The sequence below is a fragment of the Rhagoletis zephyria genome, unplaced genomic scaffold, assembly GCF_001687245.7.
Source record: "Rhagoletis zephyria isolate East Lansing unplaced genomic scaffold, Rhagoletis_zephyria_1.1 Rzeph_scaffold_09533, whole genome shotgun sequence".
Lineage (NCBI taxonomy): Eukaryota > Metazoa > Arthropoda > Insecta > Diptera > Tephritidae > Rhagoletis > Rhagoletis zephyria.
Window position 1 is genome coordinate 9,380 of NW_016166611.1, and position 13,303 is coordinate 22,682.

Genomic DNA, 13,303 nt, shown 5'->3' on the forward strand with positions numbered 1-13,303 from the left:
CGATGAAATGGTATCAGCTGTTTTCGCTACCGCTCTAAGGGCCGGTTACTCAAAGTCTGGCTAACACTAATCTCTGGTTAAACATCGTTATCGACGTTACCGACTCCCTGTTATATGAATGGAGTCGAAAACGTCGATAACAATGTTTAACCGGAGATTTGTGTTAACCAGACATTGAGTAACCGGCCCTAAGGGCATGATTGAATCATGATTCTGCGGGAATGTGCAATCTTGTATTCTATCGTTCTTGGCTAATTAGTAGGTGAGAGTGACGTATTTTCTCTACCAGAGAAATAATCGGTAGAGAAAAGTTACAGAAACGGGCTACTGACAATCAGTGTTGCCGCGAAACTTTTTAGCGGTAGCTAAATTCAGGCTAAAAAAGGACTAAAAAAGAGCTAAAAATCGTCGTTGTGGCTAAAAATGGTAGCTAAATTTTTTTACCTACATATAAATATATAAGTATACACGCAAACATTTTCTATAAGTAATGATATAGAAAAACAATGAACTCTGGAAAGAATTAATATTTTATTCAACAAAAAAACTTGTTGTGTAATGCAGCATTTTTGCTGCATTTAAAATGCAACATTTAGCACTTTCGAACATATGTTTTCGAAGAGCGTTCATGCTACCGCATTTAGCAAATGTACATTTACGCGAGTTCGAAATCGTATGCTTTCGACAAACAGCCCTGTTCCAGTCGCTTATTCAGATCCGTATCTATTACGATAAATTCTCACCATAACCGAACATTTGTTTGTGTATATATTCATTTGTCGGCGCTATCAATTATAATTTCCACACTTAATTAGGAAACAAAACAAACAGAGTTGATCACAAATTAATCCAGATTTCTATCAGCATCATATCGATGTTGAATTTGCGTAACTTTTCTTTATCCAAATAATGTAAAATAATAAATGAAATCTCGATCGGCGATCACTGAAACGCAACTAGCGACTGTATACTCGAAAAAGCAATGTTGCCAGTTTTTCTCATTAAACCATGGTCGAATCGTGGAAATTTTGGAAGATCACAGGGTTGCTTTTAGCATTTAGATTCTTAATGCAAAAATGGAGTTGCATTTAGTTGCATTTAGGTGACGAATTTTGTATGGATAAATGTACATTTAGAGTAGCATTTAGAGCTAAATGCGCTAAATGTGCTTTTACGCATAAGCAAAAACAGCCCATAACACATAAAGCATATTAAGGGCCGCCAACGTACCTATTTTAAAGTAAAGTTAAATCGTTAATGGATAAGATAACGGCCCAGAAACGTAAAAAACATAGATATACATATGTATGTACAGTTTAAAAATTAATTTCTTACATAAACAAAAAAATGAGATCACATTAAGAATACATAAGTACTAGAATCATATCTATATACAGTGTCGGACAATACTAAATAGCTTAAATAATTTCAAACTATGCTTCGAAAAATATCCATTTGTAAAAGAAATTTTTAAAATGTTATGTTATAATTTACAAAGAATTAAAATGTCGGTGCTTTATTATTGTCCGACGCTGTATGTATCAAACAAACGAAAGAGTATTCATTTAATGAACTCATAGTAAAATAATTTAATCTATAAAAATTTTTTTAACACATTAAATATTTATATCTATATCAATACTATCATCGCTAAGCGATTCTTCGTCGTTACAATTTTGTTCATTTCTCATTAACCTGACGATATCATCTGTAAAATCAAAATCATGACAACATTTCTGTACATTTTTTAAGCCATATCTTACAGTTAATAAAGCGTTTAACATTGCAAAATTCATTTTATTTCTGTGCTTATTTTTAACGAAATTTATTATAGAAAACGTCCTTTCAACTTCTGCGTTACTTAAAGGTAAAAGAAGCAACCGATAAACAAACTTTTTCCACCACTTAAGCTAGCGAACACAATGAACAGTTTATTTGCGATCTCACGATGGTCGGTTCTACGTTCACCAGATCGACCCGGTCACTCCGGCCAAGGACCATCACTTCAGCATACATCCCCTAATTCACAATTTTTCATCATCGGAGCAGGACCTTCCGGCAACTCTGCTCCGTATTCTCCTCGTCCGCGCCGGAATCGAAAAAAACCCTGGACCTTACACGTGCAGTGTCTGCGAACTCAGAATTCACCACCGCTCTATATCGGTGCGCTGCACAAATTGCAATCGATGGTGCCATCTCAGACAGTGCTCAGGCCTCAACAGCCACAGAGAATGGCAAGCAAACTACATCGCAGCCTGTTGCCAGCCTGTAACCACCGCAACGCACAACCAGCAGCCAGGCGAACCAAACAACACCCGACAGCAACATGCACCCCGGCAACAAAACACACATAACCTCAACTTATCACACCAAACGCAACATTACTCAGCAACGCAAATGCAATCACATAACCTCAACGCATCACACCAAATGCAACATTACACAGCAATGCAAATGCATACCAGAGGGCAACGTACGCAACCACACCCACATGCACATCCCGCAACTCAAGAGCGGCAACAACCTAGCACCACCAACAGGCAAGTCTGGCTGTGCTGTGTATGCAACAACCGCATACATGGCAACGCCACGTCCGTTCAATGCAGTGGCTGTGAAGGATGGTGCCATTTCCGCAATTGTTCAGGCCTAAATAGCACACGGGACCGGTTACCCAACTATCTGGCTCCCTGCTCCCAACCACCAACACCCTCGCCCACTCAGCAAGCTAACCCTACGTATCTGCAACCTCGAACGCCAGAGCGAGCAACTACACATCAGCCGGACCAGCAATCTGAAAGCCACCACAGACTAAATGAACAACCCCAAACTCGGATCTGGACATGCACGGTATGTGCAGCCCAGATCCGCGCCAACGTAGCATCCGTTCAATGCAACAGGTGCGAGGGCTGGTGTCACTTCCGCAGCTGTTCGAGGCTGAGAAGGCTACGCGACCACTCCAGCGCCTACGTCGCCCCCTGCTGCTCCCGGCCACCAAACACGACCTCGGCGGCCACACCACACACCCCCGCCATACCGCCCTCCAAACAATACCACCTTCACAACAAAACCAGTCTCCACTTACACCGGCGGCCCGAACAAACCAACCTAGTACCATTGCCATTATGCACATCAACATCAACGGCCTCCAAGGCAAAATCCCAGAGGTGACCGACTTCATGTCGAGGCATAACATCAAAATCGCGGCAGTACAAGAAACAAGGCTCCGCAGCGGTTCTAACCTTCTCACCTGCGACGGATACAACGTAATCCGCAAAGACCGCCTACGCGACAGAGGAGGAGGCATCGCTTTTATCATCCACCACTCTAGTACAATATAGAAGCGTCACGCCTGCAATCGACAGCGCCGACCTCTTCATCGAATGCCAGGGTATAGCCGTTACTTCAGGACACACCGATCTGAAAATCATCAACGTCTACATCCCACCCATCACCAGTTGTACGCCAGGATATCGTCCAGATATCAGCCCCCTACTCATCGGAGATAACACGCTAGTGATAGGCGACTTCAATGCCCATCACGAGCTCTGGCACTCCAACCCGGCAACGACCAACGGGGTACAGCGCTGTCAGAGCAAATTGATGACTCCACCTTCTGCTGCCTGAATGACGATGCCCAACGAGACTCACAGACACTTGCAGCAGCTCGCCTGACTTATCTATCGCAAGTGCAAACTTAATCAACTGCACCACATGGCGAGCCATGATCTCGTTGTCCTCCGACCACCTTCCCATCATACTATCTATTGACCGCCCAACGACTTTGTTTGCTCCGAACGCCGTACCTATGTCAACATCAAAAAGGCCAACTGGGACGGCTTCAGAGACTACGTGAACACCCACATAGGTGCCCTACCAACTCCACCAGACGCTCGCATAGCCGAGCGTAAATTCCGCACTGTCCTAAACGCGGCAGCTGCCCGCTTCATCCCAGCCGGACGCATACCGGAGATCCGACCAGGCTTTCCGACCGAAGCGGCAAGACTCGCTGACGTCCGTGACCGAACCAGGCGAGCCAATCCCGAAGATCAGCATCAAGGATCTTAACGCTGAGATCAAGCGCCTCGTAAACAACCACAAGAGAAATAAATGGTGGGAGCACCTCAAATCATGCAACCTTCAAGAGGGCGTAAGCAAGCTATGGACTACTGTAAAGTCCCTCTCGAATCCGACGAAGTATAACGACCACACGGCCATCAAATTTGGCAACGAAATTCACACCGACTCCAAGAAGTGCGCGCGTGAATTCTGCCGACAATTTATTGCACACCCTGCGAGGAGCATAAGCCAACGCAGCACACTCCGCAAAGCACACAACATCCGAGCAACTGACACACCACCAACATTCACACCCAACGAAGTACAAGACGCGATTCGTAAGGCCAAGGCATCGAAATGGTCGGCTCAGATGGCATCTCCATGCTGATGCTAAAGCAATTGGATGCCCCGGGAGTCGAATACCTCACCAATCTATTAAACGCCTCACTAGCCACACACACCATCCCAGAGATATGGAAAAACGGGCGAGTAATCCCCCTGCAAAAACCTGGGAAGAACGCGGAATTAGGTGAATCCTACAGACCGATCACACTCCTCTCCCCGGTGGCCAAAACCCTAGAGACGCTACTCCTCCCGCAACTGACTCAACACCTGCATCTTGCCTCACATCAGCATGGATTCAGGAAGCTACACAGCACCACCACTGCATTAAACACCATCACGGCGCAAATAACTGACGGTTTGAACCAAAAGCGCCCCTGCGCCCGCACCATCCTAGTGGCACTAGACCTATCAAAGGCCTTCGACACCGTTAATCATGCAACACTTATAGAAGACATCATCTCGTCCACCCTACCGCCGCACACAAAACGTTGGATTGTTAGTTACCTCTGCGGGAGGCAATCATCTGTTGTATTCAGAAACAAAACATCAAAGCCACGTAGGATTAAGCAGGGTGTACCACAAGGCGGGGTACTATCACCGATCCTGTTTAACCTATACATAGCGAAACTCCCACCTCCACCTCAGGGAGTCTCCTTAGTCTCATACGCGGATGACTGTTCCATCATGGCAACGGGCAACAACATCGACGGCATGTGCACACTGCTCAACCGCTACCTCGAGGACGTGTCCCGATTTTTCACAGCGCGCAGCTTACAAATTCGGCCGCTAAGTCAACAGCTATACTCTTTACCACGTGGACAAAAGAGGTGAGGCTCGAACTGAACGTGTTCGTTGGCGGAGTCAAGATTCCGACAGTCAACCACCCAAAGATACTAGGCGTCACGTTCGACAGTCTCATGTCCTTCTCGGCACACACCACCACAGTTTGCAACAAACTGCGAAGTAGAAATAAAGTGCTCAAGTCGCTCGCCGGCAGCACTTGGGGAAAAGATAAAGAAACTCTGCTTGTGACATATAAAGCGATCGGCCGGTCCGTTGCAAACTATGCCGCCCCTGTGTGGACAGTAGGCACGAGTGACACGCAGTGGAAAAACCTTCAGACATGCCAAAATGCCGCTCTACGAACCGCGACAGGATGTCTCCTTATGTCCTCCGAACAACACCTACACGACGAGACTTCATGCTCCGGGTAAAGGATCACAATATGCTGCTGTCAAAACAGTTCCTGCTAGGCTGTCACAGAACAACTCACCCAAAATACAGTCGACATTGAGAGCAGAACCACCAAGACACGTAAGGAGACACCTCAGTCATCTAGAAGCAGACATCGACCAACATCTTAATTCACCACTGAGCCGCGAGGCATACCTTGAGGGAATCAACAACCTGCATCGCGAAGCAGTCATCTCCGCTACACGAGGACGCCACGAAAACATAGTCCTCGGTGGCCGACCGCCTCCCATCGATATGAGCGAACTCCAACTCCCGCGCGAAACCAGAACCACGCTAGCTCAACTCAGATCTGGCTGGTGCAGCCGCTTAAATTCATACAGAATCAGATTAGACCCAGAGATCGCTGACACCTGCCCAGCATGCGGAACTGGTCCATACAACACCACACACTTGTTCGCATGCCCTACATATCCCACCCATCTGACACCCGAAGCGTTGTGGACTCAACCTATCGAGACTGCTCGCTTCCTGGGCCTAAGGTTGGAGGAGTCAGATGGGGAAGATGAATAAACAACCAACCAATTCGGGGACTACGTGCTGCTACAACAACAACAACAACAGTTTATTTGCCTTAAAGGAAAGGCGTTCGCTTTATGAGCGAAGAGATAAATTCATGAAAATCATATAAAAAATTTTAATGTCAATGATGAATAAATTTTGAAAAGGGCTAGGGGCAATTTCAAATTTTTGTGGCCAAAAAAAGAATTTGGTAGCCAAATTTAGCCACCAAAGGGCTAAAACGGCAACACTGCTGACAATATTGTCTGGCATGAAAGCTGAAATTAGTCAAGAACGCAGAACGTATACTTAAACGCAGTCTGTATACGCAGAATTTTGTCGATTACTGGAGCCCTCAGTGTTGTTTACTACAGTGTTGCCACTCATCAATGCCTTTTCATAAACTTACATTTTCAAATACAATTTTTCGTGCTACAATACATGGTAGCTAAATATAATCTACTTAGTTTTCAACAAAAAACCTTATTCAATGGCAAATTTCAAATATTTTAAACGTATTTTGAATAGGAAATTATAACTTGTTTACCATCTGCAAAACTGACGAAGTGGCAACCACCTATAAAAGAAAGAAATCAGCTGACACGGAAAAATCTAAATTCCGCAGATTTCAGCGCTACGGGCTACAGCTACAGAAAAATTCTGCGATGTTGAGTTTTCATTTACATGGCGCTCTGGTATGACAGATCGTGTCAGCTGACTCGGTTTTACGTACCGGTACGTTTACGTTCTTGACTAATTTCAGCTGAACGAAAGACACAGATCACGCTTTCCCGAAAGAAAGAAAAAAGTTATTTTGTAGCTGTTGAAATCTCGACGCCATCTTTGTTGTAAGAAGTAAACAACGAAGAGAACAAAAAAAAAAACGCGTAATTGTTGAACGCATGAATAATCATTTTTATTATGCAAATTCTTCTATAAATCATGTTATGTGTGCACACGTTGTCACAAGCGAAAATTAAGAAAATTGCAGTTAAAAGCCACCACCAAATTGTAAACAACGGCTAATGTCAAAGTCGCCTAACTTTTTTCCTAAATGCGATTATAACGGGCTACTAAGAAGAAGGTGTGATCTTGTATTTTTGGTTCATAATTGTCTGGTGTAAACCCTAAGTATGGTCTTTTAAACTTTGGTACTTTTTCGGCAAATTTTCCTAATTATTGGATGTGGCCGAAATCGCTGTCGTTTTACTAGCAAAATCTGAAAACTGCATCATATATGTACATATGATATCCGTATAAGATATCCTTTTCATCTTCGTGTAAAAGCCGATATTTAATTAAGATGAGTATTCCCTCAGATACCAACCCCGCTCCTAGTCCTACTTATGACAATGGTGACGAAGAAATTATTAACTGGGAGGAGGAAGCAGCTGCGATTATACGAGATGTTAATCCTCATGTTGCACTAATTGAAATCTCCCGACAACTGCCCAACAACGAGAGTAAAGTGTACCTGAACGTGCGCACTATCGAGGGTCAGGAATACTGTGTGCAAGTATCGAGTATTGGTTTTCGCGTGGTTGCCAATAGATTTGATACAATTGATGCTGATAAAAATGAAGTAAGTGAGGACGAAGGGGAGGTTTATGAAACGCCATATTCTTTGTTAAATAAAATCAGTCCCAGCTACGTGGAGTCCTTTGGCAATCAACTTTGCAAACAATTACTTTCTGTACAACAAATGCGTACACAATTCAATGAAGAAGACGAGGAGGGTGCCGATGAAGATGACAGTGAGTGCACAAAAGAGTCATTGTGAGAAAAGAAGTCTGTTTCTGACATTTTATAATCGAGGAGAGCCAAAAGAGATTCAACCTTAAACTAAATGAAAGCTGAAAAACAAATACAAATTAGCTGTAAGCAATTTCCATTTTAATTTATGCTTGTAATTATGCATTTTAAGTATGAATGTATGTCTGAAAAAACGAATAGTTCCCACATTGTTTGAATGAAAAGCAATGCGATTAATTAATGTATTATAGTGTTAGCCAGATGGGTTGTGTGTACGTTGTACAACTTCCATAGCGAATCATTTGTGTATATTTAAAATTTTAAACGCTTCAAGAATAAAGATTGTGCCTGCAGCTCCAGTTCAGTTAGTTTTCGTACAACTGGTCCCAACTGTTGCACATGATCCTTATATCCAGTGCCGGTAAAGCTGAAATTAGTCAAGAACGCAGAACGTATACTTAAACGCAGTCTGTATACGCAGAATTTTGTCGATTACTGGAGCCCTCAGTGTTGTTTACTACAGTGTTGCCACTCATCAATGCCTTTTCATAAACTTACATTTTCAAATACAATTTTTCGTGCTACAATACATGGTAGCTAAATATAATCTACTTAGTTTTCAACAAAAAACCTTATTCAATGGCAAATTTCAAATATTTTAAACGTATTTTGAATAGGAAATTATAACTTGTTTACCATCTGCAAAACTGACGAAGTGGCAACCACCTATAAAAGAAAGAAATCAGCTGACACGGAAAAATCTAAATTCCGCAGATTTCAGCGCTACGGGCTACAGCTACAGAAAAATTCTGCGATGTTGAGTTTTCATTTACATGGCGCTCTGGTATGACAGATCGTGTCAGCTGACTCGGTTTTACGTACCGGTACGTTTACGTTCTTGACTAATTTCAGCTGAACGAAAGACACAGATCACGCTTTCCCGAAAGAAAGAAAAAAGTTATTTTGTAGCTGTTGAAATCTCGACGCCATCTTTGTTGTAAGAAGTAAACAACGAAGAGAACAAAAAACAAACGCGTAATTGTTGAACGCATGAATAATCATTTTTATTATGCAAATTCTTCTATAAATCATGTTATGTGTGCACACGTTGTCACAAGCGAAAATTAAGAAAATTGCAGTTAAAAGCCACCACCAAATTGTAAACAACGGCTAATGTCAAAGTCGCCTAACTTTTTTCCTAAATGCGATTATAACGGGCTACTAAGAAGAAGGTGTGATCTTGTATTTTTGGTTCATAATTGTCTGGTGTAAACCCTAAGTATGGTCTTTTAAACTTTGGTACTTTTTCGGCAAATTTTCCTAATTATTGGATGTGGCCGAAATCGCTGTCGTTTTACTAGCAAAATCTGAAAACTGCATCATATATGTACATATGATATCCGTATAAGATATCCTTTTCATCTTCGTGTAAAAGCCGATATTTAATTAAGATGAGTATTCCCTCAGATACCAACCCCGCTCCTAGTCCTACTTATGACAATGGTGACGAAGAAATTATTAACTGGGAGGAGGAAGCAGCTGCGATTATACGAGATGTTAATCCTCATGTTGCACTAATTGAAATCTCCCGACAACTGCCCAACAACGAGAGTAAAGTGTACCTGAACGTGCGCACTATCGAGGGTCAGGAATACTGTGTGCAAGTATCGAGTATTGGTTTTCGCGTGGTTGCCAATAGATTTGATACAATTGATGCTGATAAAAATGAAGTAAATGAGGACGAAGGGGAGGTTTATGAAACGCCATATTCTTTGTTAAATAAAATCAGTCCCAGCTACGTGGAGTCCTTTGGCAATCAACTTTGCAAACAATTACTTTCTGTACAACAAATGCGTACACAATTCAATGAAGAAGACGAGGAGGGTGCCGATGAAGATGACAGTGAGTGCACAAAAGAGTCATTGTGAGAAAAGAAGTCTGTTTCTGACATTTTATAATCGAGGAGAGCCAAAAGAGATTCAACCTTAAACTAAATGAAAGCTGAAAAACAAATACAAATTAGCTGTAAGCAATTTCCATTTTAATTTATGCTTGTAATTATGCATTTTAAGTATGAATGTATGTCTGAAAAAACGAATAGTTCCCACATTGTTTGAATGAAAAGCAATGCGATTAATTAATGTATTATAGTGTTAGCCAGATGGGTTGTGTGTACGTTGTACAACTTCCATAGCGAATCATTTGTGTATATTTAAAATTTTAAACGCTTCAAGAATAAAGATTGTGCCTGCAGCTCCAGTTCAGTTAGTTTTCGTACAACTGGTCCCAACTGTTGCACATGATCCTTATATCCAGTGCCGGTATTTAAGTTCTTTTGCCCATAAACAACTTTGCCATCGAAATCATTTACGGGTACTGACAATGATTTATCAACTTGTTGAATGGTAATATTCAAATGATCCTCTATTTCCCCTAATAACTATCGGGCGAAATCGAAAGTCAGAGAAAATGTATCTGTTGGTACTCAATTTAAATACGTTCTAAGCGTACTTACATTCATTTCGTTGTACCAAATGCAGCACCCACGCACATCAGTAAGGTTTGTATTCTGGCATTTCTTTCCGCGCGTTGGGCACCATTCTCCGTGATACCAAACCTGTTAAAAAATATATGGTATGAACTAAAAAATAACGGTAAAATATTCTATTACTTTTTCTGGTACAGAAGCTACTAAGCTAATAGCCAAACCCATACGCTCAGCGCGACCTACACGACCAATTCGATGAACATAATTTGACTTCTCATCAGGCAATGTTACGTTTATCACTGATAGTGGGGTTTGTGAGAAAAAATGTTATAAATATACATATATCGGATTAACTTACTAAATGGCAGGCCAGTTATATCTAAACCTCTTGCTGCTACATCTGTACAAATAAGAAATTTTACTTGTTCACGTTTAAACATTTCCAAATTTTGCTTGCGCTCTTGTGGCCTACGATCTCCATGTAAACAAACACAAGAGTATCGTTGGCCGCCACGCGACTTGAAATAATTTTCCAAATTGTCACAATCCAACTTAGTACGGCAGAAAATAATTGCACGATCCATTTTATGTTGCTCAATCGCACCTATGCAATATTCGCCTTTAAGTATTTTGACTGCTTCTGAGAGTGTCTCAGGCGTGGGATTCTGTGGATTAACATTGTCGCGTGCATGTACACCATCGGTGCGTATGTGCTGTCTAATATTGTGCCATGCGGTATCCTTTTGTGGGTCAACCATGCAAACGACATGATGCACAGTTTCTGGTACTGCATCTTCGCCTTTAAGATCTACCCAAGTGGGGAAGTGCATCAGACGATCTGCCATCTTTTTAACTTCAAACGCATGTAGAGTAGCAGAACAGACAACCATTTGCAGGCGCCGGCCATCCGATGTAATTTTCGGAATTTGCTTGTGAAGACGTTCAATCAAATCGGTATATCCTTGCTTAAGTAAAGCATCAGCTTCGTCCAGCACAAAAAATCTGTTATGAAGGTAGTCAGACATGGTACAATAATTACACGTAATAATTGTACCATGGTAGTCAGCTATATTTTATTGCAATTGATTAAGATTTCTAAAGAAAAAATGTCTAACGAAAATATGTGATTTCGAAAGTTACCTGCAGTGTGTCAGTTGAACAAAACCACTGCTAATCATCTCTTCTAGTCGGCCAGGTGTGCCCACCACAATATGCACTCCTTGTTGTAGGGAGCTCTTCTGTTGTTCCAGCTTAACCCCACCAATTAGCAGAAGTGAACGCACATCGGGGTTGCTCAAATGCACACGAAACTTTTCAATTTGATTATAAGTTTGCTCCGCTAATTCGCGACTAGGCTCTATAATAATTGCCTGAGGTGCATTCGGTGCTGGCTTATTAGCTGCAGCATTTGTCGCTGGACTAGCGAGCGGGTTAGCCTTGGAGCGCTCTGTACCTGCCTGACATACAGCGATGAAGCCGTCCTTCGGTGGATACTTAAATTCAGATTTTCCGAAATTAAATAACATTTCTGCATTTTTTAAGACAACAGCTGGATAAAATGTCTCGTTTCGCAGATTTTCCGGGATGCGAAATGCTACACCTAAGTGTTTACCATTCTTAGCAAATGACACTTCTAAGCGCTGTAGGTCTAAAAAGCAACCAATAACGTCACTTTTCCCAAATGCTTCACCATAATCATCAAACTGGCGGTTGTTTGACTTCTTTCCGGTGCCACCAAATCCGAAGCCATTCTTACAGGTACCGAGATCCAGGTTAGCTTGTTGCGTTGACCAACCCACGCGACAGAGACCTTCGTCTGTGACCGTTGTCTCAAAGTAGAATTGGCCTTTGCCACGTACGCCAGTTGTTGCTCGGCAGCCGTGCCATTCCTTAAACTCACGAGATTGACAACGCATTCCATCCGGTGTTACAGCAAGTGCAGCACCGCGATCAAAGAAGGACATTGTCCAGGGTGCAATGCTACCACCAGCACTAGCAGTTTTGCTCACTTTTCCCTCTTCGAGATCGCGTAAGGTTTCCCACACAATTTGTAAGATGGGTAAACAGAAAGCTCCAGTTTTGCCAGAACCAGTTTCGGCTGCCATAAGTACATCACCACCACCAAGAATGAGAGGTATTGCCTCGGCTTGCACATCCGTGGGCAGAGTCCACTCCATGTCTTCAATAGCTTTAGCGATTTCCGGTAAGACACCAAATTCTAAGTAGAAAGCAGTAAACTTTAAAATCCCTCATATGCAATAAACTTCCTCATTTTATTTACCTTCAAAAGCAGTCATTTTTGCGAAATTACCACGACTTTCTTTTAATTAAACACCGGCTGAAAAAAACCAGAATATTAACATAAGGTGTGTTCAATCCACAATATAACTAGAAGCTCGATATCGTATCAATTATTCTGAATATCGATATTTCATAGTGCGATAATCGATTTTTTGAAACGATACTCCCAGGCGATACATCGAAGACATCGATACTTTACCCGAAATATCTTTATTTAAGTTGAAATTTATTTTTCATCTACAAAAAAGTGTATGGGAAAATACTAAGGGCCGGTTACTCAATGTCTGGTTAACACTAATCTCCGGTAAAACATCGTTATCGACGTTACGGACTCCATGTTATATGCATGGAGCCGAACACGTCGATAATGATGTTTAAACGGAGATTAGCGCTAACCACATATTGAGTAAACGGCCCTAAAGAAGGTTTAACGAGCTGCTTGCGTAATTTAATTACCTCTTAAGTTTGACAAACCGCTTGCCTGGTGTATACGGCTCTTAGGGCCGGTTGTTCAATGTCTGATTAGCACAAATCGGAGGTAGAAGCTCCGGTTAAGCAGAACTACTGCTTTATCGATCACATGTTACATGCATGATGTCGAAATCGTCG

At 42.1% G+C, this 13,303-nt stretch overlaps 3 protein-coding genes and 1 pseudogene across 4 annotated transcripts; 3 read left to right on the top strand and 1 right to left on the bottom strand.

Moving 5' to 3' along the window:
• Positions 1-2,812: 2,812 nt before the first annotated feature.
• On the top strand, positions 2,813-4,411 carry LOC108375853 (uncharacterized; annotated as a pseudogene).
• A 2,834-nt stretch (positions 4,412-7,245) lies between these two features.
• Positions 7,246-7,956, top strand: LOC108375856 (GSK3-beta interaction protein-like). The gene has a single exon (XM_017632004.1). It carries the CDS (start codon positions 7,457-7,459, stop codon positions 7,931-7,933), a length of 477 nt encoding a protein of 158 aa, XP_017487493.1. The 5' UTR covers positions 7,246-7,456; the 3' UTR covers positions 7,934-7,956.
• A 68-nt stretch (positions 7,957-8,024) lies between these two features.
• On the bottom strand, positions 8,025-12,806 carry Ddx1 (ATP-dependent RNA helicase Ddx1). Of its 2 annotated transcripts, XM_017632001.1 has the most exons (7): positions 12,675-12,806; positions 11,534-12,611; positions 10,752-11,395; positions 10,577-10,692; positions 10,421-10,522; positions 10,211-10,345; positions 8,025-8,310 (listed from the first exon to the last, which is right to left on the bottom strand). In XM_017632001.1, the coding sequence occupies exons 1-7, from the start codon at positions 12,688-12,690 to the stop codon at positions 8,218-8,220; spliced, it is 2,184 nt and encodes a 727-aa protein (XP_017487490.1). In that variant the 5' UTR covers positions 12,691-12,806; the 3' UTR covers positions 8,025-8,217. The 2 variants fall into 2 exon arrangements, with proteins under 2 accessions (XP_017487490.1, XP_017487489.1); XM_017632000.1 differs by lacking the exon at positions 8,025-8,310 and having other exon boundaries at positions 9,925-10,345.
• LOC108375855 (GSK3-beta interaction protein-like) lies at positions 9,166-9,856 on the top strand. The gene has a single exon (XM_017632003.1). It carries the CDS (start codon positions 9,357-9,359, stop codon positions 9,831-9,833), a length of 477 nt encoding a protein of 158 aa, XP_017487492.1. The 5' UTR covers positions 9,166-9,356; the 3' UTR covers positions 9,834-9,856.
• Positions 12,807-13,303: the final 497 nt, after the last annotated feature.